This window comes from Mauremys reevesii, linkage group 3 (assembly GCF_016161935.1).
Source record: "Mauremys reevesii isolate NIE-2019 linkage group 3, ASM1616193v1, whole genome shotgun sequence".
NCBI classification, from domain to species: domain Eukaryota; kingdom Metazoa; phylum Chordata; order Testudines; family Geoemydidae; genus Mauremys; species Mauremys reevesii.
Genome location: NC_052625.1, coordinates 145,092,731 through 145,119,850, shown reverse-complemented (window position 1 = coordinate 145,119,850; position 27,120 = coordinate 145,092,731). Strand labels below are relative to the sequence as shown.

At 42.9% G+C, this 27,120-nt stretch overlaps 1 protein-coding gene across 8 annotated transcripts in view; it reads right to left on the bottom strand.

Moving 5' to 3' along the window:
- The window catches only part of CEP162 (centrosomal protein 162), a 332,176-nt gene that overhangs the window by 72,705 nt on the left and 232,351 nt on the right, over positions 1-27,120 (bottom strand). For 2 of the 8 annotated variants that reach the window (XM_039532377.1, XM_039532381.1), the window contains exons 1-2: positions 4,415-5,129; positions 1,626-1,735 (exon numbers count right to left, since the gene is read on the bottom strand). In XM_039532377.1, the coding sequence (XP_039388311.1) occupies positions 1,626-1,685 (60 nt within the window). In that variant the 5' untranslated portion in view covers positions 1,686-1,735; positions 4,415-5,129. Of the gene's footprint in view, positions 1-1,625; positions 1,736-4,012; positions 4,387-4,414; positions 5,133-27,120 lie in introns of those variants that run through there. The other 6 variants (XM_039532384.1, XM_039532382.1, XM_039532383.1 and 3 more) reach the window with 6 other exon arrangements.

Sequence of the window (27,120 nt, the reverse complement as noted above, 5' to 3'; positions counted from 1 at the left end):
GCAGCGTAGTAACTATTCACACTGTCAGAAACAGCAGAATTTGGCCTTTAAAGCTGATGGAGTACCTTAAGTTCAAAAATGCCATTTTGGTTTCCCAATCTCTCTATACAATGCTGTTCAATCCCTAGGGCTGCAGGGATTCCCCCTAGTTGCATACTCCAGGCAGAGATAGAAACCAGCCTCTGAAAATCAAAAGCTTCAGAGCTACCAAGAAGAAGGAGTCTCCTGACTAGTGCAACTCTGCCACGTAGTTTAATTACTTACATGAACGTTTAAAATATTAACATATTATGTATCATTTTACTTGGTGCCCACTGTCTTACCTCACGTACGCCCCATGTACCATGGCTGCACCCCTAGTCAGAAAAGGGCCTGATTAAGTAAGTGTGGCTCACATCATGCTCTTATGTACACCACACTAAAATGTCAATAAACCACAGAGGGAGTTCCAAAGTCGCAAGCCCTGAATCCAGCCACCAGAGCCTAAGAGATCAACCCTAATTGCACCCCAGTAGATCTCAATTACCAAAAGAGGCAATACGGAAAAATGTGGACAATCTCTAAGATAGCCACATCCAGACCATTCGAGGCCTTAATTAGGGCAAACAAAAGACCGAACTATACTCAGAAACAAACTGGAAGACACTGGAGAGCAACAGTAAAATGAGCTCACAGTCTTCCCTGCTTAAAAGGCAGGAAAAAACATTTTCCATTAGTTAAAGCTTCCAAGTGTCCTTCAAGAGTGCTCAACACATACAATAGTAGTGAAGTAGAAGAGAAAAATGAATGGAAACTGTAGCAAGGTCTGCATCAGAAAGAAGAGACCACAATTGCTTGGCTAGCCAAAGAACACTCAGAGCGGCTAACCAGAAGCAATGATGGATCTAGTAAAATACTGAGAAATTATGAATTGCTTTGACAATAGACAGGCATACCTCAACAAACAGAGCATACAACCCCTGCCAAATCCTCCAGATGTTTCCCCACTACTAACGAGCACCATTTCCATCTTATCTGGACTGACCCTAAGACAATTTGTTCTCATTCATATGCTGGGAAAGTAACAGACTACATAATATAGCTCCAGTAAAAGAAATGCAGAGCTGGAGATTTATGGTGTTTTGATTTGTCAGAACCAGAAGTCTGGAAAATCTGGATACTTTTGGCTAGATGTGACCCTTCACTAAACACTGGGCATCAGCAGTGATAAAACCCTTCAGCCTAAAGCTTTCAAACCACTGTAGTTTGCTCCCCTTTTGTCAGGTTTATTTTATAGCAATAATTTTATTAGAATTTAGAGCAGTTTTTAAGTGAAATTATATATTTAAAAATAATATAGGAAAAATACCAGATGAAAGTAGTTTTAAATGCAAATTGCAATTTTATACGCATACGGAAAAGTTGCTATTGGTCTCATTCCATGTATTTTAAATCAAGAAGATCAATTTTAAACATCTGCTACTAGTGCTGAGCGTGGCTCTCAAATTTAATACCTTGAATAATGTAATCACAATTAATCATATCATAAAATCTGTGTCATGTCTCTCCTGCTCTACCACACATTTTAATGGAGTAAAAAAGATATGTAATCAATTTCATAGTAAAATGTAAAAAGGTAAACATACCTCCTTCAGAAACTGTTCAAACTGCTCATCTAGTTCTGCTTTTGAAAACCGATGAGCCATAGTCAGCAGCTCCAACTTAACTTCCAAAACAGTTCAATTACTGGAAAATACTAAAATTAAAAATAAAAATGCAGTTAATGAGGCAGTGCTTTTGAAATCATAAACAGCCTCGGTGTCTACCAAGACTAAACTATACCTCATTTCTCCTAAATACTGTATTTACTGCAAACGAAGGTCGCAGCACCACATCTGAATTGCCTAAATTGCCTAGAACCACAGACTTAAATACCAACAGGACTGATTTAGCCCTTAAACCTTGTGAGGTTAATAAATAGGAATGTCTTCTCATCCTTCATATTCCTCTTCAAAATGTAGCTCTTCCACCAACGTTATCAGGAAGGAAATGTTTCATTTATAATGAAAGGGGAGAAAAACACCATAAACATCAGTTTGCATCTATACCATGTATACTTGCACAGTGTTTGACGTATTTTAATTGCTGTCTATGTTTGTTTTCCAAAATTGTGAACGCTCTAGGGCAGGGAGAATTTCTTTATAGTGTGTCCAGCACTGAGCACACTGCTAGAGCATAACAAATAAATAATGTAATCCGTGGAAGTCTTTCAGGTTAGCTCTTATAGACGGAAATTCTGTCTGTTCTGCATTCACACTGAAAAGTCAATAGTGCTTTTTGTGAATGGAGGATTTGTGTTGGTTTTTGACAGCAAATATTCCCCAGCCTCTCAACTTTATGCAGCTTTTAGATATCACCCTGCAGACTCAAAGTGGCTGTTTTGTAGTGGTGCCATACATAGTTTCGAAGTACTCTGGGATCCTTCAGAGTGAGAAGTGATATAATAAATTCAAAGATTAAGGATTTTCAGATAAGGTTTTACTATTAAATATGAACTTTTTCAAGTATAGATCCTTTTCAGAACACAGAACTCTCACCTAACTAGTAAACTGATTTTGACAGGCGAGTTCTGATAACCGTTTCCTGCTTTAACTCTTACTTCATCCAAAGACTACCTAACTTTGGCAGTACTAAAGAAAATTACTGCAAAGACTGCCCAGTCTTTGAATTAAATAAGATACCCTTATGTAAGCACTTGGAAAGAGTCTTAAAAAAACACAGTAAGAGGATTAAGAATGTTACCTCTCATGACACACATAATCCAGTATGATTTTATATTTTTACAACAAAGAGTCTTGTGAGCTGTGACATTTTCATGTTACTACCTATGCCAACTGCTTAAGCAAGTGGAGAATATTTATTTGCAAGCTTGCTAAGAAAAATGAGTCCTGATCGTCTTACATGTTACCGTAGTTTCCTGTGCATTACATACATATATACGCACACATTTCTTATAAATATTTACATTGCATCTTATACAATTTCATCTGATGTTTGATTTTTCAAAAAGTTTTTTTAAAATCAGTTAACATCCATTTGCCCACAGGTAATGCCAGTTATTAACTAAAATCAAACCCTCACTTCCTTAATAAACTTTAGGCAAATTTCACCCTTAATAAGAAATAACCTTATATTTATGACTTTAATGTAGAAGGATCCCAAAGTGCTCTGCAAACAATACATACACACACAATATCACAAAACGAAGCCATTTCTGGAATGGAGGGTGGTTGTCTGGCAGCACACTGCATCATTGCAGGAAGGGGAAACTTTGGCTACAGGATTGTTAAAAGCCTTTTTCTCATGGCAAATGCCATAATATTTCTAATATCTCATATTAAAGACACACAAAGAGTACATGGAACACAAGTTTATCTTCCCAGGAATGATGGAAAACTGACCTAACCCTGTTGGGATTTGAAGCTGTGATCATAGAATCATAGAATATCAGGGTTGGAAGAGACCTCAGAAGATTATCTAGTCCAATCCCCTGCTCAAAGCAGAACTTTTTTTGTTTGTTTTTTATTTCACTGCCTTGGGGATGTACTTGGCACATGTTTATGTTACTATTAATCCAAAAATATCACCAAAGGAGTCAAAATCTTCAAACAGATAGAACCTGTTTTTATATTTTTATAAGACCTAATAGAAACATTTGCATAACTTGTACTTTATACTGTTTTGTGTTTGAATTCACACATTCCTGAAATCCAAACTCAACATCAGTGAACTAACATTTGAAAGCCATGAACTGCACAGTCCATTTCCAATGCCTCAGCTGAATAAACTGCAGGAAGTAAACAGCAGCAATGGTAATAGGTGAATGGGATGTTTAAAATCTATTCAGTTTCAAGTGATCAGGAGGGCTCTTAACAGACGGCACAAGTGGGGAGGTCGCTTTTCAAACGCACGACATTTTGTCTTATGCGGGGGGAGGGGGGGCAGTGTCCCTTTAGTCTAAATCTGCCCGTACCTATTTATTTCGCCTTGTAAAAGGTTCCAACCCAGCAAGGTGGGTCGAGCTACAGCCTTTATACACATTCCAACAGGGCCCAAGAGCTCAGCAGGAGAAACTCCCAGTCTCCCGGCGAATGGATGCCTAGGCCTCAGCCCGCCCAGAAGGCACGAGGCCCACAGCATCAGGAAAGGCGGGGTAGCTTAGCCGCATGCTCCCCGGGGCAGGTGGGCGCCTCTCTCCCCCTGGGCCGGGGCAGGGCAGCGGCGTTTCAGGCAGCAGGTCTCCTGGCTTCCCAGGGCAGGTGCACGCCGGAGCGGCCTCGGGCTCCCGCAAGCGCCGCGCGGACACGTCTGTCAGCGGCAACTGGAGCTCTGTTGCTGGGCGCCCAGAGGGCGCTGCCTCCGGCCGGCCACCTACCTAAGCCGGGCCGAACCGCCGGCGGCCGCTTCCCTTGAAAAACCGGCAGGTTTGTCTCAGGCGCCGGAACTAGGTTACCTAGGTAACAAACCTAGCTCAGCTCGGCCACCGTAGCTCCCGCGCCCAACGGCCAGGCTCAGCGGCAGCAGTCACATGACGTCTTCCTCGGACCCGTAGAGAATCACGTGAGGAAGCAGGTCCCGCGGCTGCCATTGCTACCGAGGCAAACTCGCCCCTGCCCTGCCGCCCAGTGGGGGCGTCGGCGCCTCTCGCCTCCCCGTGCTCCGCTAATCGGTCTGAACGAGGGGGCTGCCGCGAGTTTAGGGGGTCACGTGATCCAGCCTCCCCTCCCGTGAGGGCGTCATGTGACCTGCGTGTGCCTAGACCCGCAGGCGGACTGGAGGGATTGAGCGAGGGGGAAAGGGGAACGGCGCCCCCTGCCGCAGGGAGGGGGAACCATCCGGGCCACAGGTTGGAGCGCGGCGCCGCCCCGGCAGAGAGGAGAAGGGAGCGGGGATCACAGCCATGGGCCGTGCGGACCTGCCCCGCTCCCTCCCCCATCGACTGCCGCGCCGGACGCCAGGGCTGCCCGGCTACAGCGATCTGCCGCCGCGGCGCTGGGGGCGGGAGGGTAACGCGGGGACTGCGGCAGCGCGCGGCCCGGCCCCGGAGTTAATCGCAGCCGCTTGCGCTACCGGTGTTCGCCGGCTGATCCGCCGGCTGGCGTCCCGCCGGGTTACCGCACCCCAGCGGCGTGCGCCCCCGCCAACTCCCCAATGAGTAGTGACAGATCTGTCACTAAACCCCCCCACACACACACACACAACAGCCAAACAAACAGAACAACAGGCACAACGTTAGCGAGCCGTCACCGGTGCAGCATTTCATTTACTTACCCCGTTTCAGATCGTTACACCGGGTTATTTTTTTTCCAGCATGTACTAGCTAGTGTGTTTTACAAACATTTCCTTACAAAAAGCTGACTGTATAAAAACTGAAAATGGGCTTTTTCCTTTGCTTTGCTGCTAAAACTGCCCCTTTAACAACAGTATACAATTGTTATAACTGAGCAATAATATCCCACGAAGTGGGTATTCACCCACAAAAGCTCATGCTCCAAAACTTCTGTTAGTCTATAAGGTGCCACAGGACTCTTTGCTTCTTTTACATAATATAACTTGAATCTGTTAGCAAAGTGCTAATTTAAAATCTTTTGAAAATATAACAGTTTGGTATGCTTAAGTGACTGTTACTGCTTCTTTTATTCAGTGCGTGTGAAACCTGACCCTGGGGTGAAGTTGCCCCCTCTAGACTTTGGTTCCTCACCCCATGACCCAGACTTTTCATAGGTCTAGATGCTCCACTCCCCCCTCCACAACTTTGCAGATGTAATCACATATGTTCTGTATGCTGATACACCTTTGCTCATCTCCCTCCAATGTTTCTGAAATGATGTCCCTGACTTGAGTCCTGCATAACACTGGTCTACAATTTTTGAGAAGTCGTCTGCTTCAGAGATAAAATGTGCTATTTATTATGTATTTTGATGTGCTGAATTCAAATATGACAATTTAAACAACTGATTGGCTATTGTTTCTAAGTTATGTAAGTTTTTACATTTTATGTCTATGTATATTGTGTAGATAGTAGAGTTTTAATCATAAATTGTAAACCTAGGTCTTTTCATGTGTTTATGGTTGCTTTACATGATAATATTTCACCTGTCCTGTTTATGTAACACTTTAAAAATCAGCAAAAGGGTTATATAAAGAAAATTTATTATGAAACAAAAGGCAAAAAACTATTATGTACATAGTTTAGTGCTATTCAGTGTCTACTCGGCGCTTCTTGGCTTGTCTCTTGTATTCATTAAATGGAGCATCTCTTGTCACTGTCCAGCAATAGTCTGCAAGCATTGATGGGCTCCATTTGCCCTGATTGCGTTTCTCCATTGTTGCAATGTCCTGGTGAAATCGCTCGCCGTGCTCATCGCTCACTGCTCCGCAGTTTGGTGGAAAAAAATCTAGATGAGAGTGCAAAAAATGTATCTTTAGTGACATGTTGCAACCAAGGCTTTTGTATGCCTTGAGGAGGTTTTCCACCAACAACCTGTAGTTGTCTGCCTTGTTGTTTCCGAGAAAATTTATTGCCACTAACTGGAAGGCTTTCCATGCCGTCTTTTCCTTGCCACGCAGTGCATGGTCAAATGCATCATCTCGAAGAAGTTCACGAATCTGAGGACCAACAAAGACACCTTCCTTTATCTTAGCTTCACTTAACCTTGGAAATTTTCCACGGAGGTACTTGAAAGCTGCTTGTGTTTTGTCAATGGCCTTGACAAAGTTCTTCATCAGACCCAGCTTGATGTGTAAGGGTGGTAACAAAATCTTCCTTGATTCAACAAGTGGTGGATGCTGAACACTTTTCCTCCCAGGCTCCAATGACTGTCGGAGTGGCCAATCTTTCTTGACGTAGTGGGAATCTCTTGCATGACTATCCCATTCACAGAGAAAACAGCAGTACTTTGTGTATCCAGTCTGCAGACCAAGCAAGAGAGCAACAACCTTCAAATTGCCACAAAGCTGCCACTGATGTTGGTCATAGTTTATGCACCTCAAAAGTTGTTTCATGTTGTCATAGGTTTCCTTCATATGGACTGCATGACCAACTGGAATTGATGGCAAAACATTGCCATTATGCAGTAAAACAGCTTTAAGACTCGTCTTCGATGAATCAATGAACAGTCTCCACTCATCTGGATCGTGAACGATGTTGAGGGCTGCCATCACACCATCGTTGTTGTTGCAGGCTACGAGATCACCTTCCATGAAGAAGAATGGGACAAGATCCTTTTGACGGTCACGGAACATGGAAACCCTAACATCACCTGCCAGGAGATTCCACTGCTGTAGTCTGGAGCCCAACAGCTCTGCCTTACTCTTGGGTAGTTCCAAATCCCTGACAAGGTCATTCAGTTCACCTTGTGTTATGAGGTGTGGTTCAGAGGAGGAGGATGGGAGAAAATGTGGGTCCTGTGACATTGATGGTTCAGGACCAGAAGTTTCATCCTCTTCCTCGTCTGACTCAAGTGAGAATGATTCTGGGGCATCAGGAACCGGCAGTCCTTCTCCGTGGGCTACTGGGCGTATAGCTGATGGAATGTTTGGATAATGCACAGTCCACTTTTTCTTCTTTGACACACCTTTCCCAACTGGAGGCACCATGCAGAAGTAACAATTGCTGGTATGATCTGTTGGCTCTCTCCAAATCATTGGCACTGCAAAAGGCATAGATTTCCTTTTCCTGTTCAACCACTGGCAAAGATTTGTTGCACAAGTGTTGCAGCATAAGTGTGGGGCCCACCTCTTGTCCTGATCTCCAATTTTGCAGCCAAAATAAAGGTGATAGGCTTTCTTAACCATAGTGGTTATACTGCACTTTTGTGATGCAAAAGTCACTTCACCACAAACATAGCAGAAGTTATCTGCACTGTTCACACACGTACGAGGCATCTCTGCTCACTTTGGCTAAACAGAAATGTGTCCCTTTGCAAAATCAAACACTGACAAATAAGAGAGCACGACACTGTATGATTTCTAGAGCTGATATAGGGCAATTTGTTCAGCAGAGTGATGTAAGCTTCGTTATGATTGCATCATCCATGACTTCTAGGAATAACATGATGCAATACATATCATGTATGATGCAATACCAGCTTCAGATTGCATCATTCATTGTTTTGCCTAAAAAGCAAGTACTGTCCAAACCCAGTCATAGATTTATTTATAGATCCAATCAAAGATGTATTTTAGTCATTTCTGGTTTAAATTGAGATCCCTTCCCTTTATAACTCACTTATCCTCCGCTATTCCCAAGTCAAGGGTCGTATATACTGACCCAATAGCATATATTGAAAACTAGAGCCAATCAACAATTTTAAGCATCATTTTCGTTCTCAGTGACCCAGAATTAGTAAAGTTGGACTACATTTATTTCAGAAGGATTTTGGCTGTAGAGCAGTGTAATTACAAAATAATCAGGTTTTATACAACTGTCCTTCATGGGAGTATGGAATCTATTCCCCCAGCTTAGGGCACTGCTCCCTGTACTGTTGGGGTGAATGTGGTCCTCAGCGGTAAACTGAAATCTGGTTTTGATTGAAGATGTCCATCATGCACCTAGCTATTTGTATCATTAGAGTATAGCTCATAAATGCACTACTGGGCTTCTGGCAATTATCCCTTATCTTAGACAACATTGGATTTTAAAAAACAAACAAGTACTAAAGTGCATTTGTAAAATGCATGAAAAAGGTTCAGATGTCTAGCCTACCAACTTCCACACTTTTCAGTTAAAGAAGACTGTAGTACTTCACTGAGAAACTCTACGGGGCTTACACTGACCCAAAAAGATCATGGCTGGGAACCAGCGGAGCTGCCTGAGGTCACAGAAGATTTGCTTGGGCTTTCTGAGACTTACTGTCTGAGACATCCTGCTGCTAAGTATAGGTGTAAGGGAGGGCAGGCACTGCAGGAGGACTATTGGCAAATGAATAAAAAGCAGGCAGTGTTCAGAGGCGGCATCTGAGAATTGTAAATAGATGGGTTTTGGCAAAGATGCTCTGATGTCACCTCTGAAAGCCGCTCCATCTATCTCTGCTTGTTTCATCAGGGACAGAGTTGGTGGTCCTTTGGCAAATCTTGTTATCTAGGCTGCCTGAAGCCGGACGCTGGAACTGAGCAGCAGGAACAGAGATACAGGACTTTAGCTTTGTTTTTCATTCCATTGCTGGCAGTTCTTCTAAGTACAGAAAGTTTACTGTTCTTTTTGTTCCTTTATTCCTGAAGCTGTGCTGGAGACTGTGGATGGAATACTCAGCCAAAATGGAATTTAGTGCACAGTTTTTCATTCAGTTGCCATTTCAGGTCTCTGCAGAGACCCTCGTTGCTTCCATTCAAGTCGACTTTTGGGACTAACGTGATGGCCACTTCTAACCAAAGAGCTGTTAGTCAAGGATATGAGAGACACATCACTTGAAGAATTACTCTGCTAATATTTAGCAAAAAGCAAAAGACAGTACATTTTTTGGTGCCAGTAGTGACAAGAACAAGCACCCCCTTCTTGCATTCACAAAAAACCCCTTTCTAAAACCTTTCCAACATTTCTGCTTCAAATTTTGGTTACTTTGTTTTAAATATATTTTAGCACATATCTGCAAATGTTTAAAATATGCAGAGAAATTAATGACCCCTGTCTCCTTGACCACTGACTCTCAAATAGCTTCAGAACAATAGCAGTCTGTGCTTGCATATGCTGTCCAGCCTAAGGGCTGTCAATTGTGTTTGTTGTGAGAGTCATGTTGCTTTAGGAATTTTTATACCAATATATAGTAAATGGTAAAATATAACAAAGGTCAGTTAAGAATACAAATACACATTATTCACACAGATGCATTCTGGTCCTCTCTGCTGAAAACTCTTGAAACAAAAAGATTTTCTAAGGCAGTTTTCTTCAAAGAGCACTAATACCGTATACCAAGAAGTGAGAAACTAATTAATATTCTACCACTATCACTCACTTCTCTCATTTCCTATTTAATCTCAGGTGTAAAACCTATGCTAACAAAGGGCCCATTATGCCACATATCCCAGATTGTTTTATACAAGTATAAACTGTAGTTAAAATTAGAGGGAGCAGACAAATATTGGACTATATGGTCTTCTGCAGTTCACACTGAACTCCCAGGGGAGTGGAGGGGACTTTCCCTTTGTGAGAGGTGCAACAGCTCTTTATCTACACATGGGTGTTATATTTCCAGTTGCATATGTAGGGCCATTTATAGCATTTCATCTACATGCACAACTGCTGTTGATAGTCATGGGAAATGTGCAAGCCAAGCTAGGACAGTATATGGCAGGTATCGGCAACCTTTGGCACGCGGCCCATCAGGGAAATTTGCTGGCAGGCTGGGAAGGTTTGTTTACCTGCAGCGTCCACACATTTGGCCGATCGCAGCTCTCACTGGCCATTCCAGGCCAATGGGGGCTGCGGGAAGTAGTGTGGGCCGAGGGATGTGCTGGTAGTGAGAGTTATTTCATTAGCAATCAGCTATACAAGCTTACAGTGCTATAGGCTGCTGAACAGTGTTGCAAGCTGAAGCAATGATGTTAACTTCTCTGCTTAATATCTGTTCAGAGAGGCTCCCACATATTATGGAGAAATGTCCGTTGGGCTCAGCACTATGGAAACCTCTGAGCCCCTATGGAAATGAGCACACATGATGATGGAGATAAGAGAAAAGATATGCTCTGGCTTAGGTGTTTAAATGGTGTGAATACTAATGATGTGCACACTCGCCATTTAAAGGATTTTCATTTCCTTCTAACAGCAACCAGTTGTAGCCACATTCTCAAGGGCATGTAACTGCAGTATTTAACAAAAACAGAGAGCAGGGGTAGCCATGAAGATGAGCTACTGCCAAGAAAATATGCCTGAGGGTTCTAAGAAAATAGAGTTGCTCTCTATCCACTGTGATATACACCTTGGCAGGAGTGAGTACCAATTAATAGGATGAAATTCTGGCCCCACCGATGGCAATGGCAAAGCTCCCATTGATTTAATCAAAGCCAGGATTTCACCCATGTAGTTCAGTGATGGCTTCTCTTTTATACATACTTTTTCTCAAGATAGCTTAAGTGTATGGCTTCATATATTAGTATAATAACAGTGTCAAACTATTGAATATACAATAAAAAGTATAAAATATCTATACTTCTAATTTTGTATGGAAAAAAGTTCAAATAAAAAGAGTCTGCTGCATCTACTTTGGCCGAGGCATTGGATTAGATAGTATTTCAGTACTGAACTTCCAAATATGTGAAATAGGAGATTATGATAATAAATATTTAGCTATATTCTTAGTTGTGTTTTTTTTAAAGGTTAACAATTTCATACTGGATGAAAAGTAAACAAACAGTGCTGAATTAAGAACTTTCTTTAAACTTATTCTCTGTTCATGCCCACTGTAATAACACTTCCTTACATGACTGTGCAGCAAAAATACCACAGTGTATGCATCAGAAAAAGAAAGAGCTTGCCATACAAGTACAAGTTGTATAGAAAACAAAATTTGCTGTAGCTGTATGGAAGAAATTTTATAAGATGAGAAAAATCTTCTAACAGTTAAATAGCAATATTTTCTTTGTGACATCTTAAAACTAGATCTTGTTTTCAGCTTAAAAATGCAATGACACATTTTTAAAAAAAGTTCTCATTTTTGTTTCACTGTAGACCTTATAGTGATCTACAAATAATAAATGATAAGCCAGAATCTTCAAGACCCTCCAAACACCAAGGGCCAAATTCTTAGGTAGTATAAATTTTGTAGCTCCATTGAATTTAGTATCTCTCCCATTCCCTCACTACCTCCTTTCTCCCTTGTTCAATCACTGCCCTAGTTAATAATTAAATTCTGCATGGTATTTAAGATTATGCTGAGGGCTTAAAATAACTGGTCTAGACTGTGACTCATACTAATGTCCCATGGACTGAGCTACAACTTTAGGAGCCACTCCTACAAGGTGCTGAGTACTCTGAATCTCCATTGGCTCATTGTCCACTGGGTTCAGGCTGTCATGCCTACAAGCTTGGTCTACTGGTAACTCCAATTAGTGGAGTAAGATCTCTCTGTTAAGAGCTCTCAGCTTTGGCAAACCTTGGCCAAATCCTGGTTTCCTCTCGGGAGTAGTCCCTTTGGAGTCAGGAAAGGCTAACATGGATCTGGCTCATCATCTCACTTGTATCACCTCACCTTGCAGCTCCTTGTTTCTCCGTTAGAATGCTCAGCAACTTGCAGGCAGAATCAGTGCAATCCAGAGGACTGGGACCATAGAGTCTGATTGTCCAAGATGATTCCTCAGTTACACATTTTTTAAAGTTTCCTTCTTACCATGAGCCTCAGCTATAAATCATTTTCTGCTTTGTATGAAGAATGTCAGAGAAAAGTATTGCAGTAAATGTTTTTGTGTATGTGAATGCATGTATGTGACTTAGAAAAGATATTAACCACATAGAGCGGAAGGATCACAAGTAATAATGAGTAAAAATTAAATATGTTAATACCAAAATTAGAGCTATACAATCTTTTGTTAATCCTGACATCTCCCAACGCTGGCAGAAATACTTGGTTTGCATTTCAAATTTTCACTTGGTTATTTTTAGTTCTTCTGAAGCCTGGGAAATAAGAAATATAACCGCTTTGAACAGTTTGAAAGAGCCAACTATAGCAGGGCCTCTGAATCTGATTAGATAAAACAACAAAGAGGTTCTATAAGGGCAGAGGCAGGAAGAACTAAGGTGGGTGGCAATATCTGTCAGAACTCAGGGGAAATGTAGCCTCAAAGAACTCAAAAGTGGGTGAAAAAAATAACATAAGCAATAGACAACTTTCCCACATCTTAGGTCACTCTCCAAATGCAGTTTGAAGAATTTTCTTTGCACTCAACTATTTTTTTTGTATTTTTAAAGTACAATAAACAGCACATGAATGTGTGTTTATCTTAAAAAGCTTATTGAGGGGAACATTGTTTTTCTGTAGCTATCACTGCCTCAGTAATTTAGTTGCTTGTCATTAGAAAGGCCAGTGCACTTACTGTTTCAGGAACAAAATAAAAAAATCCAGATTATGTCCAAATCACATAATTATAGAATCTCTCATTTAAAAATCACGTTACTTCAGGATTACCCAGTAGTTTTCCCCCACAAAATGTTACCAAGGATAACATTTTGTCATATTTTAATTCCACTTGTTGAATAACACATAAGGTGTTATGTGTAGTACAACTAGAGGTCTTCAGGGTTTGATTTAAAAAAGATGAGCTGGTATTAAAACTGGGAGAACTTGGAATACCCACCTGGCCAACAAATTCTCTTTTCTTTTCATTTCTTTTCCAAATAGTTCTTTTAGGTCGCAAGCTCCATCAAAGTGAGGAGACATGAAGGATCTGTCCATCATAGAATCATAGAATCATAGAATTCAAGATCAGAAGGGACCATTATGATCATCTAGTCTGACCTCCTGCAAGATGCAGACCACATAAGCCGATCCACCCACTCCTGAACTAATTCTCTCCCTTGACTCTGCTGCTGAATGCTCCAAATCATGATTTAAAGACTTCAAGTAGCAGATAATCCACCAGCAAGCGACCCCTGCCCCATGCTTTGGAGGAAGGCGAAAAACCTCCAGGGCCACTGCCAATCTACCCTAGAGGAAAATTCCTTCCCGACCCCAAATATGGCGATCAGCTGAACCCCGAGCATGTGGGCAAGACTCTCCAGCCAGACCCTCTGGAAAAGGCTAACAATATCCCAACATTGACCCTTTGTACTAATTACCAGTGTGGCACGTTATTGACCTATTGACTAAACACGTTATCCTATCATACCATCCCCTCCATAAACTTATCCAGCTTAATCTTAAAGTCATGGAGGTCCTTCGCCCCCACTGTTTCCCTCGGTAGGCTGTTCCAGAATTGCACTCCTCTGATGGTTAGAAACCTTCGTCTAATTTCAAGCCTAAATTTCCTGACTGACAATTTATATCCGTTTGTCCTCGAGTCCACATTAGCACTGAGCTGAAATAATTCCTCTCCTTCGCTGGTATTTATCCCTCTGATATATTTAAAGAGTGCAATCATATCTCCTCTTATCCTTCTTTTGGTTAAGAAAAACAAACCGAGCTCCTCAAGTCTCCTTTCATACGACAGGCTTTCCATTCCTCGGATCATTCTAGTGGCCCTTCTTTGTACCCGTTCCAGTTTGAATTCATCCTTCTTAAACATGGGAGACCAAAACTGCACACAGTACTCCAAATGAAGTCTCACCAACACCTTATATAACGGGACTAGCACCTCCTTATCTCTACTAGAAATACCTTGCCTAATGCATCCCAAGACCGCATTAGCTTTTTTAACGGCCACATCACATTGCCTACTCATAGTCATCCTATGATCAACCAGGACTCCTAGGTCCTTCTCCTCCTCCGTTACTTCCAACTGGTGCGTCCCCAGCTTATAACTAAAATTCTTGTTAGTCATCTCTAAATGCATAACCTTACACTTCTCATTATTGAATTTCATCCTGTTACTAATACTCCAGTTTACAAGGTCATCCAAATCTCCCTGGAGGATATCCCGATCCTTTTCCGAATTGGCAATACCTCCCAACTTGGTGTCATCCGCAAACTTTATCAGCCCACTCCTACTTTTGATTCCGAGGTCAGCGATAAATAGATTAAATAAAATCGGACCCAAAACGGAACCTTGAGGAACTCCACTGGTAACCCCCCTCCAACCTGACAGATCACCCTTCAATATGACCCTCTGCAGTCTCCCCTTTAACCAGCTCCTTATCCACCTCTGGATTTTCATTTCGATCCCCATCTTTTCCAATTTAACCAGTAATTCCTCATGTGGTACCGTATCAAACGCCTTACTGAAATCAAGATATATTAGATCCACCGCATTTCCCTTGTCTAAAAAATCTGTTACTTTCTCAAAGAAGGAGATCAGGTTGGTTTGGCACGATCTACCTTTCATAAAACCATGCTGTAATTTGTCCCAGTTGCCATCGGCCTCAAGGTCCGTAACCACTCTCTCCTTTAAAATTTTTTCAATGACTTTGCATACTACAGATGTTAAACTAACAGGCCTTTAGTTACCTGGGTCACTTTTTTTCCCCTTCTTGAATATAGGAACTATATTAGCTAATCTCCAGTCAAACAGTACAACCCCCGAGTTTAGAGATTTATTAAAAATCATCGCTAACGGGCTTGCAATTTCACTCACCAATTCCCTTAATATTCTAGGATGAAGGTTATCCGGGCCTCCTGATTTACTTCCGTTAAGCTGTTCAAGTTTGGCTTCTACCTCAGATACCGTAATGTCTACCCCCATATCTTCATTCCCGTCAGTCCCTCTACCACTATTCCTTAGCCCTTCATTAGCCTCATTAAAGACCGAGGCAAAATATTCGTTTAGATATTGTGCCATGCCAAGATTATCCCTAATCTCCACTCCGTTTAAAGTTTTAAGCGGTCCCACTTCTTCCTTCTTGGTTTTCTTCCTATTTATATGGCTAAAAAACCTTTTGCTATTGGTTTTAATCCCCTTCACTAGGTCCATCTCCACCCGGCTCTTTGCCTTTCTCACTGCTTCCCTACACCCTCTGACCTCAATAAGGTAGGTTTCTTTGCTGATCCCTCCCATTTTCCAGTCCTTGTACGCTTTCTGTTTTTTCTTAATCACCCCTCTGAGACGCTTGCTCATCCAGCTCAGTCTAAAACTGCTACCTACGAACTGTTTTCCCTTTCTCGGGATACAGGCCTCTGACAGCTCCTGCAACTTCAACCTGAAGTAATCCCAGGCGTCTTCCGCCTTTAGATCCCTAAATATGTTAGTCCAATCCACTTCCCTAACTAGTCGCCTTAATTTAGTAAAGTTAGCCCTTTTGAAATCGTAAACCTTAGTCTCAGATGCAATTTTGTTTATCCTTCCATTTATTTTGAAACGAATTAGCTCATGATCACTTGAGCCAAGGTTGTCCCCTACAACTATTTCATCAACAAGGTCCTCGTTACTCACCAAAATCAGATCTAAAATGGCATCCCCCCTCGTCGGTTCAGCAACTACTTGATGAAGGAATTCATCAGCTATCACGTCTAGGAAAAGCTGAGCCCTATTATTATTACTAGCATTTGTTTCCCAATCTATATCCGGGAAGTTAAAGTCTCCCATGATCATACAGTTCCTATTAGTATTTACCTCCTTAAAAACATTAAAGAGCTCTCTATCCATATCCAGGCTAGATCCCGGTGGTCTATAGCACACCCCAATCACTATCCCAGGGGACGCTCTAGTAGTTTTCTTCCCCAATGTCACCATTGCCCAAACAGACTCCGCATTATCCATTGCATTGCTAGTTATTTCATTACATTTCACCTCATTATTGACATACAATGCTACTCCCCCACCTTTACCTTTGTTTTGGTCTTTCCTAAACAGCACATACCCTTCCATACCTGTACTCCAGTAATGGCTACCGTTCCACCATGTTTCGGTTATTCCTACGATATCCGGTTTCAATTCTTGGACCAGGAGCTCCAGTTCCTCCATTTTGTTACCTAAGCTTCTCGCATTGGTGAACAAACATCCTAATTTTTGCTGTTTGGCTCCTCTCACCCTTTTCACCCAACTTGGTAGGGACACAGTACTACCAGTATGACCTGTTGGTCTAGTATCCGTCCCCCCCCTCTTCCTTATACCTAACCCTCCCCCTCTGGCTATATCTGTTGTTATCCTGTTAGCCTTATATCTAGTAAAAATGTTTTCAAAGCCAGTTTAACACATCCACAGTGTTGCGATTTGTCTCCATTAGAGGGCTGAACCATTTCATGTTTAAAAACTGCAGCTAAGCATTTCCAGCACAGTTTAGGGACCACAACCCACTATCATGGTGTTTTGTAAGTATTCACTCAAACCATTGCTATACCTGCTCATTGTGGTGCCTCTCCCTTAATTCCAGGCATATCTTCCTTGGAATAGATATAAAGAATTATGGTGCATACAGATGTATATAAATAATGTGTATTTGCACCTGTTAACATTATACCGTATTTAGTTTGTTCCAATTGTCGTGCCCTAACCATGGATTCACATATGTGTCCCAAAGGTTAAGGGCTATGCCCTCATACAAATACAATGGTAGTAACTGGCTGCTGGACAAAGTGGGCTTGAAAGGCCTCAGATGCCATCTACAGATGCTCTAAGCGATAAAGTTCATGCTTTTATTCTTTTTATAATTCTTTGTAGAATATTTATCATTGTAATTGAAGCCAATGGGAGTTGAGGATGTTTAGCACCCTTCAGGAAATGGTCTCTTGTGCCTAACCAGTGACTTTTAATGAATATAGTGTCATTTGTACTACAGTTTGGTGTAGAGGAAGGGGGATCTGAGCACCAGAGTTCAGGTTTGAAATCCTGGCATGACTGGAGCCAATGGGAGCTTTGCTATTGACTTCAGTGGGGCCAGGATTTCACCCCAGATTTCTGGGAAAAAAGCCTGCTGCAGCTACAGAACTGATTTTTTGTTAATTTCACTGTATAGAGTTACAATTGGATAGAATAATTTTTGGGATTTAAAGGTAGTCACCTTGCTAATGCATTATTTGCTTTGCCATATGCTATGCTAGATTTTTACAAAAAGTTTTTGGAAAGGATATCAGTTTATATGCCAGAAGCCTGACTTAACTTCTTACCAATAATCTATTCTGCAGTTTTCCTCCTTTCATGTCTATTATAAATAGTATCTCTGTGAACAAAATGTTTTGTTATTGTTATTTCTCTGGTATTTTAAGATGAAAGCAGTCGTCAGTGTGAAAGAACTTGAGCAGAAAATTCTGATTACTTTTTTCATTCAAACTTTTGCCTCATTATAATTTCACTATAACTTCATCTGCTGAGTGTGTGTGTGTGTGCACACGCGCATGTGTGTATGTTTAAACTGTATTATTGGGTTCAATCTTGAATTCCTGGACAAGGGACACAGGATTGGGCCTGCGAAGTAGAGAGGGGAAAGAAATCTGTACATGCAAAATCAAAATGAAACAGTTACAAATATATGCCCCAATTCTTCAGGCTGATCCAAGTTGGTAGATTCCCAGTCTAAATACAGTAGGGATTAAGCAAGGCTTAGCTAGTGGGAAAGACTAGAGAGGTGCAGTGGGCAGACTTCTGTAAGCTGGAAGAAGGATTGTGCCTCCCCAAACTGACTGCACCTTACTGGGGTTTTTGTGCAACAGCAGGAAACCTGGAGGTGTGAAGTTATGTAAATGCAGGAGAGCTATTATGAGTCTGTTTTTGTGCAATGCAGCCTGAAATGCTGGGAGATTCCCTGTCTCTCTGTTGGGGAGCAATAGCTTTTAATCAGCTGAAGGTAGCTGTTACATTATAAGTAACATTCTTTGCCTTCTCTCTCATGAAGATTTAGGTCCCAGTCCCTCAGGTCTAGCAGAACTGCATTTGGTACAGAACTGGAAGCTGGGGGAGTCAAAGGTGGCTGTAGGCCAGCTCTGTGCTCTGCTCCCTGATCCCCAGGGCTGCCAAGGGCTGGTTCAACCATCTGATATAAGTTAGAACAGCCTCAGGGCTGCCTGTACTACCCCTACCCTCCCAGATCCATGACTAGTGTAACCAGATGTCTCATTTTTAAAGGGACAGTCCCATATTTAAGTCCTCCTTCCAGTGTTCTGACTTTTTCTTAAAAATGGGCAAATTGTCCTTATATTCTGTCTCCCCTGCCCCATCAGTACTGGTGGGCTTTTCTGCTTGCCAGCTGCCTGCCTACCAGCAGTGAGTGGGGGCTCCAGTGGCTGATGATGGGGGTGGGTGGGCAAGGCTGGTGGCAGGGTGAACGTGCAGTGCGTGGGACTGGCCACTCCCACGTCTGGTCCATCAGCACAGCTCCCGCTGCATGCTGGCTCCTGGCCAGCAGTGCCCTGCCCCCATCCCATTTCCAGCTGGCACTGGCTGTGAGCTGTGGTGGCTGGTGAGTGTAGGCAGGTGGCAGCTGGTTACATGTCACCTCTGCTGCCTACCCACTGGCCCTTTACCTGCTTTCCCTCTTGCTGTTCTCTCCCTGCTTTGCTCCGTTGCCCCCTCCCCCCGCTCCTCTATATCCCTCCTGGCAGAACACGTCCTGCTCCCAGCGCTGTGTGGAGAACCCGCGCCTGGTTGGAGCACTGAGCTCACCAACAGCCTGTCTGCCAAGCTCCTTCCTTTCCCCACTGCCTCTGGCTGGGCCAGTGCCCTGGGAAATTCCAAGGCCCTCCTGCCTGGGGCCCTGCGTGTGCCAAAGCCCCATGCAGCACTGGCACAGGGAAGCCTCTTAGCTAAGCTCTGGAGCTGCAAGAGGAGGGAAACTATTTCCAGACTGTTCACCCTCTTCACTCACCCCCCGCCCCCAGCCCTGGGTACTGCCTCCAGGGAGCGTGGGGCTGCTCCGTCCCCTAGGCACCCTTTGCTGCTGAGCCACCTCTCTGGCTGGGTTCCCTGAAGCCCCTGCAGTCAAATTCCCTGGGCCCTGGTGCACAATGAATCCTTAGGGCTTAACCCTTTCCTGCCTGCCCTGTAGCTGGGGGACAGGAGGTGGCTGGGTTATGTTGGTGATCAGCAGCAGCCTGGTGGTATTAGCTGCCTTTTGACACTGTGCAGGCAGGAAGGGACAAGCTGCTCCCAGCCACGTGGGAGCAGTGGGCTGGGAAGGAGATGAGTTCTGCAAAGACACAAGCCAGGTAATCCCATTCCCCACCCTCCTCCCCTGCAGCTAGAAGCAGCTCCCATCCCTTCTCTCCCGTACAGGGCCGAAAGGCTGCTGCTGGCCACATTCTGTTGTGAACCCTGGCAGAAATATGGGGAGGGAGCATGTGACCCTGTGTGCACCCCCCCCCACACACACACGTGTGTTACCTCAGGAAGATGTGGTGCCAAGTACCATGAGAGGGGGGTCCGTTCCAGGGGCCTAGCCAGGCATGGAGGGCCAGGTCACTTGGTCCCACCCGTGTGAGACAGGGGTATACAGGAGTGTGTGTGTGACCCCTCCCCGTGTGAACCCTAAAGCCTTAAAGATAAGAAGGTAAATAAAAAGGATCCAACTACACAGTATTTCTTTTTAACAGGGACTCAGTCAACTTGATGATAATTTGAATATTTGTATGATTGATTGGCATTGAACTCGCTTGAATATCAGTAATTTTACCAAGTGTCCGTATTCAGCATAGGGAAATAAGGTCACCCTACACATGACAGCTCTATGCCACATTGAGATTCCTCAATACCAGCTGGCAAAGCAAACTTCTTGGCACCAAGAATCAGGCCCTTACATTTGTTGTTTTCCTTAACCTGCCATAAAGGTCACCCAGCCTCCAAGTCTGTGCGCGCTGTTTGTGCATGGAAAACAAAAGCAAACCAAATACAGGATAAGAAATTAGTACAAGGCTCTCAGATATGGTCTGTCAAAAAGTCTTCTAACAATAGTTCCTACGACAGGGAGATGACCTGTCATTACTTAGAGATTTTCAGCAGCTGAACATTTGACGTCAGGCTGCCACCCACATTAGTGCCAAAAATGCCACCAAGAAATCTGCTGTTAAAGCACTAAACAAGGCTATAAAGCCGGGGCTCAAAAGAGTATGACATCTGCTCTCCTGTGTCTTCTCTTTCTCTCCCCATCTCTCCCACTAATCACCTCTTAGCTCCTAAGGTTCAAGAAATAAACACTGGCAGAGACAAGGTTCAGACAGCGTATGCTAAGACCTGTGAAGTCTGCCTTTCCCTTGGCGTGTGTCTTGAAAATAATACCTAGATTAAGACTTGAAAACCTAGTGGAGTTCTTTGTTGTTTCAGGCTTTTGGAAAGTGGTCATTTTCCCTAATGTGATAATAAACTGAAACATTTTCAAAGAAACAAAAATTTTAGCTGTGTAGCCAGTGCGGATTAGTAAAACTGGAAGTGTCAGTTAAATGAATACCTTAAATTTGATGATCTCTCTCTTTTAGCTGTTATATTTCCTTAATAGATTATTTAACTATTGCTTTGGAATATATCTGTATCTATAGTGTTTTTAATGTGTAGTAAAATTACTTAAGCACTAAGGGTACTTTGCAACCTAACAAAATTTGATTTGACATAGTTAGAGTTCATATAGTGCTTGGATTTTTTTAATCAGAACTTCCTTAAAGTTCAGGGGGAAAAAACCCAGCACTGAGGCCTCATAAGTTTCAGGAATATTGCTTAAATTCTGCATCTGCAACTAATAATAAAGACCATGCAACTTAGTATGAAAAGATGTCTAATTATCACGGCAATGAGAAGATGTCTGACTCATCTTCAGCGGTTTGCATTACATGTGTGGGATTGTGTTTTGGATGGAGCACTCCAGAATAGCAACACTCCATCAAAAACACAGTTGTACACCTGTATTCCAAATGGCTGAATAAGGAAAAACACATGTCACCAGAACACTGTGAATCAAATTAAAAAAAAAGCTGGAAGAGAAATAAAGAAACATACCATAACACTGGTGTGTGTGAAGAGTTGTTTCTCTAGAGCTCTCCAAATGATTTATCTATCACTAAACCTCTGTTCACAAGCCATGTTTGATTTTGCTTGATGCTGATATAGATGCTGCAACCGGATCTTGCGGAAAGTGCTGCCAACGAATGTTTGATCCCAACAGATAAATTACAATAGCAGGTACAATTTACAATGAGAAGCTATTGCTGCTTATGCCCCTAATGTGTGATGTGGTTTGAAAATCTCATGCGCCAGATGCTCATTTATACTCAGATCCCTTCATACTGCTCTAGCCACGTAAAAGGTCTTAAAGTGTGAGTATATAACATTTACAATGAGACTCAGGTCCATGAACATACATCACATGTGTGATGTACACACACACACACACACACACACACAGAAACAGCCTTTGGAAAGTTAAATGGTGACTGGATATTGCCAGTTTCATGATATCTAGCTTAGAATATAATCAGACAAAAAATACCTTTTTTCTGTATTTCTTAACACAGACAATGGGCCAAATTCAGGTGGGATGTGTAAGGCTGCGTAAATTAAACTCCATATGTCATCGTTTTGCAGTTGTACCCAAAGGCCCCATTAGGCTCCTGCCCACTATTACACTGTGTGCACAAACACATAGGAAGCCAATCCCTGCTCTGAAGAGCCTTGGGTTCAGATTTTTAAAGGTATTTAAACACCTAAAAATGCAGATAGACAACTAGTGGGATTTTCAAAAGAGCCTAGGCTTCTCTCTAAAGACCTTTAACAACCTGGCCTTTGCATTCACTTAGACTGACTTACACCTACTTGCCAATGTGTACATGAGTTTAAGTTGGTGTTGGTCACTTGCTGAAGAGTCAGAAGAAAGTTCAAGTTAATGTAGAGGGTGGTGCAACATGGGTGCTGCAGGCAGGGGGACAGAAGAAGGTGCAAGTGGTCTGTCTGGCGACCTTTCTACGAACTGAGTGGTACAGTTTATCCCTACTAGCTCCTCCTAGGGGAAGTGTACCAAGCCAAAACTCAATATATTATAGGTATATGTCAACAAGATATTGCATTACTGTATGTGCACTGCTATGAGGTATCTGTCCTAACGTCATCATTCAGGCTTTATTTAGCAGAGGGTTGCCCGAATAAGGACTTAGTTAAGGGCTTCAAAGTAGAGGCCAGACTATATTCACTGTATTTATAAGTTTTCAAATGTCTATTGCCACATTTTAATGGAATGTATTACAGTCCTGAAGCTTATTAGAAGGTACAGACTAAGTGCTGCTCTGGTACTGTGGCTTTTAAAACCACACACACTCTAAGTGGGATGCCAAGGTATACTGTTCCAGCAGCAGTTGGCAGAGACAGTCTGATGACAGAGGCCAGAAGCTGGAAGGATGTTTCTGGAGCAGCGACAAGGTGGGTGAGGTAGTATCTTTTATTGGACCAACTTCTGTTGATGAAAGAGACAAGCTTTTGAACTACACAGAGCTCTTCAGGTCTGGGAAAGGCACTTAGGTCAACATAATTTTGTAGTGTAGACATATAAGGTTGCCGCTGCATTGACCTAACTACATCAGTGTAAACACTGTGTTGCTTACATTGACTCTTGCTGCCTTTTAGAAGCCATCCCATAATGCCCCACACAGACAGTTAAACTGGTGCAAGCGTTCCTGGTGAGGATGTGCACCGCTAACACAAAGAGCATAATGTGGACAAACAAAAGCGATTTAATTACTGCTATGGCTGTATGTTGATGTAACTTAGGTCGACATAATTTTGTAGTGTAGACTTGCCCATAGTTCAGTGTGGGACATTGTGGGATGGCTTCTGAAAGGCAGCAACAGGCGATGTAAGCAACGCAGTGTCTACACTGACACTGCATCACCCTAATTACATTGACTAAAGTGCTATGCCTCTCATGGAGGTGGAGTTATTAAGTAGGTTTAGTTGGTAACTTACAACAGCGGAGCGACATTTTAGTGTAGATGCTTACAGAGTTAGGTTGACGTAAGCTGTCTTACGTCAGCCTAACTCTGTAGTGTAGACCAGGTCTCAGAGTGTCAAAGTTAAATACCAGGTGGAACAGATTTTTTAGCATAAGTAGTTAACACGTATTCTAAGGGACCATTCAAGGTGAAATAGCCCATTAACACCCCTATAGTCATAGGACAAAAAAGGGAAGCTAGGGAGTTACAGATTATTGTAATAAGCCATAAATCTAGTGTCTTTATTAAGACCATGATTTTTAGTGTCTAGCGCCTGGTCTACACTACAGAGTTAGGTCAACATAAGGCAACTTATGTCAACCTGATTCTGTAAGTGTCTACACTGTAATGTAGCTTCAACCAATGTAACACACTCACTACACTGACTTAACTCCACTTCCATGAGAGGTGGAGCACTTTAGTCAATGTAGTTAGAGTGATGCAGCATCCATGTAGACTCTGCATTACTTACATTGCCTGTTGGCTGTCAGCCCTGGGGCAGGAGGGCTCCAGCTGTGAGCCTCATGCAGGGCTGACAGCTCAGGCTGTCAGCCCTTGGCAGGGGAGCTCCAGTTGTCAGTGTCCCATACAATTAAGTTGATAGAATCACTCCTGGTGAGGATGCACCGACAGAAGGAGCATAGTGTGGACTTGAACACCACTTTACTTATTGTGGTGGTTTTACATCAACATAATTTTGTAGTACAGACACATACTAGCAAACTTATAAATGTAATCTTCCAGGTTAATCTTTTGAAGGTTTTTTCCCTTGAGGATGACAATTGAGAGGTCTAATGGAGTGATTGTTTTATCAAAAGTGTTCACCCACGGATGATGTGGTGGTTTTTTTTTGTCTTTTATTATTTTTCTGCGTGAATTAATTCGGGAGCATAGTGATTATATGTGTGAAGCCAGACAGTTGTTATTGGGGCATTCAGTGCACTGGACAGGGGCGGCTCTAGCCATTTCACCGCCCCAAGCACGGCGGCACGCCGTGGGGGGGCGCTCTGCCAGTCGCTGGTCCTGTGGCTCCGGTGGACCTCCCGCAGGTGTGCCTGCGGATGCTCCACTGAAGCCGCGGGACCAGCGGACCCTCCGCAGGCACGCCTGCGGGAGGTCCACCGGAGCCGCCTGCCACCCCCCGGTGACCGGCAGAGCGCCCCCCGCGGCATGCCGGCCCCAGCACACGCTTGGCGTGCTGAGGCCTGGAGCTGCCCCTGGCACTGGATGAGGTACACCACACTTTATGACAGGCATGCATAGGCAAGGTGTGTTGTGGGGGGGTATTGATCATTGTAGCAGTGGAGCTATGTCTGTCTACAGGTTTTGCATCTGTTATTATGGCAGGATCTGGTGCTGCTTTGAGTTATCATGTCCTGGTCTGTGAGGAGGTTGCTTCTAATGATGAGTTTGGTAAAGTTGGGGGGTTGTTTGAAGGCCAGAAGAGAGGGTTCAGGAAATAAATATTTCCATATGTGGTCCCCACTGAGTATGGGTTGCAATTGTTTAATGCTACCCTGTATAGGTTCCAGAGTGGGGTAGTAGGTGACAACTAGAGGTGTGCAGTCAGAGGTTTTTTTCCTGTATTGAAACAGGTTCTCCTGGGATATTTGAGTGGCCTGTTCCATGATGAGATCTTTTCTCTGACAGAGTCCTTATTTGGTGAAGGCAATTTTAAGTGTGTTACGGTGTGTAGCTTGGACTTTCTCCTCAGAGCATATTCTGTGGTATCTGAAGGCCTAGCTGTAGATATCAGATTTCTTGGTGTGGTTACTGGATCTGTAGAGGTACATTTGGTGATCCATGGGTTTCTTGTATATAGTTCTCTGTAGGATTTCATTATCAAAGCTGATCATGGTGTCCAGGAAGTTGATGTTGGTGTGGGAGAGTTCTAGAGAGAATTTGATGGATGGGTGGTGGTGGCTGAAATTGTGGTGGAAATCTATGAGGGAGTTTAAGTCATCCATCCAGAGGATGAAGATATCATTAATGTATCTTAGGAGTATCATTAGTTTTGTCCAGAAATTCTTCCTCGAGGTAGGTCATGAAGAGGTTGGCATATTGAGGAGCCAGCCTAGTAGCCAAGGCTATTTTCATGGTTTGGACAAGGAGTTTGTTGTTGAATGTAGAATTGTTATGGGTGAAGATGAAATGGATGAGTTTAGCAAAGTATTTTGGGTGGATATTTGAGTGTTGTCCATTGTCTTGTAGATAGCTGAGACAGACAGTGATGCCGTCATGGTGAGGGATGTTGGTTTATAGGAAGGAGACATCCATGGTGGCAAGAATAGTGTTCTGTGGGAGGTTGATAATGTTGCAGAGTTTCAGGAGGGACAGAGGCAGGTAGAATGCTTCCAGGAGTGGCTTTGAGGTGTTATCTACTATACCCTTTGAAAAGGTATAATGTGTGATCCTCTTAGCACTGGACTCTAGCCTCTAGCAGGTGCCAACAGGGCCAAGACCAGGCTTCACCCTCTGTCCCAGCCCATCTCCTTTGGGATGTCTAGGACAATTGGCATCAATAACATTCCCTAAACCCAGTGTCCAGGGACACAGGATTGTGTCTGTGTCCAGTACTTCTTCCCCAACACACACACACACACACACACACACACACACACACACACACACACACTTACTGTGCATTTAACACAAGAACAGCCAGAATCTGGCTCTAATTTTCCCAGGAAAGCAACTGTGGGCCCAATTCAGCATTGCTTTGCACCTTCTAGAGTCATTTACACCAGCACAAAGGGCATTCTGATGTTGTAGTATTGCGCACTCATTCAACATTAGTGTAAATGACTGCACAAGTTGCAAGACAAATGCTAATACAGCTGTTTTGTGAATCAGCCCCTAACACATTTATGGTACTTCATTTGCAAGAATAATGAGCACTGAAATTAGGAAAAAGTGCTGCTAAAATATAATGACAGGTGTTTATTAAGAACACGTTATAGAAATCCCATCAAGGCAGACTGTCTAACTTCCCTTGAAAACCTATTTGAGTACTTAACTATCCTTATAATAGGAAAATCTTTCTTATTATCTAACCTAAACCTGCCTGCTTCAGATTCAAGACCATTACTTCTTGTCCTACCTTCAGTGGACATGAAGAACAATTGATCCTTTTTATAACAGTCATTAACATATTTGAAAAATGTTATCAAGTCCCCCCTCAGCTGTCTTTTCTCAACACTAAACAGCCCAGGTTTTTTTAACCTGTCCTTGTAGGTGAGGTTTTCTAAATCTTTTACCATTTGTATTGCTCTCCTCTGAACTTTCTCCAATGTATATACATATTTCTTAAAATATGACACCCAATATTGGACACAGTACTCCAGCTGAGGCCTCACCACTGCCAAGTGGAATGGGACCAGTTACCTCCCATGTCTTACATAGGATACTCCTGTTTACACACCGCAGAATGATATTAGCCTTTTCCACAACTGCTTCTATTTGTGGAGTCATATTCAATATGTGATCCACTATAACCCTGAGATCCTTTTCACCAGTACTGCCACCTAGTCAGTTATGCCCCATTTTATAGGTCTGCATTTGATTTTTTTCTTCCTAAGTTTAGTACTTTGCACTTGTCTTT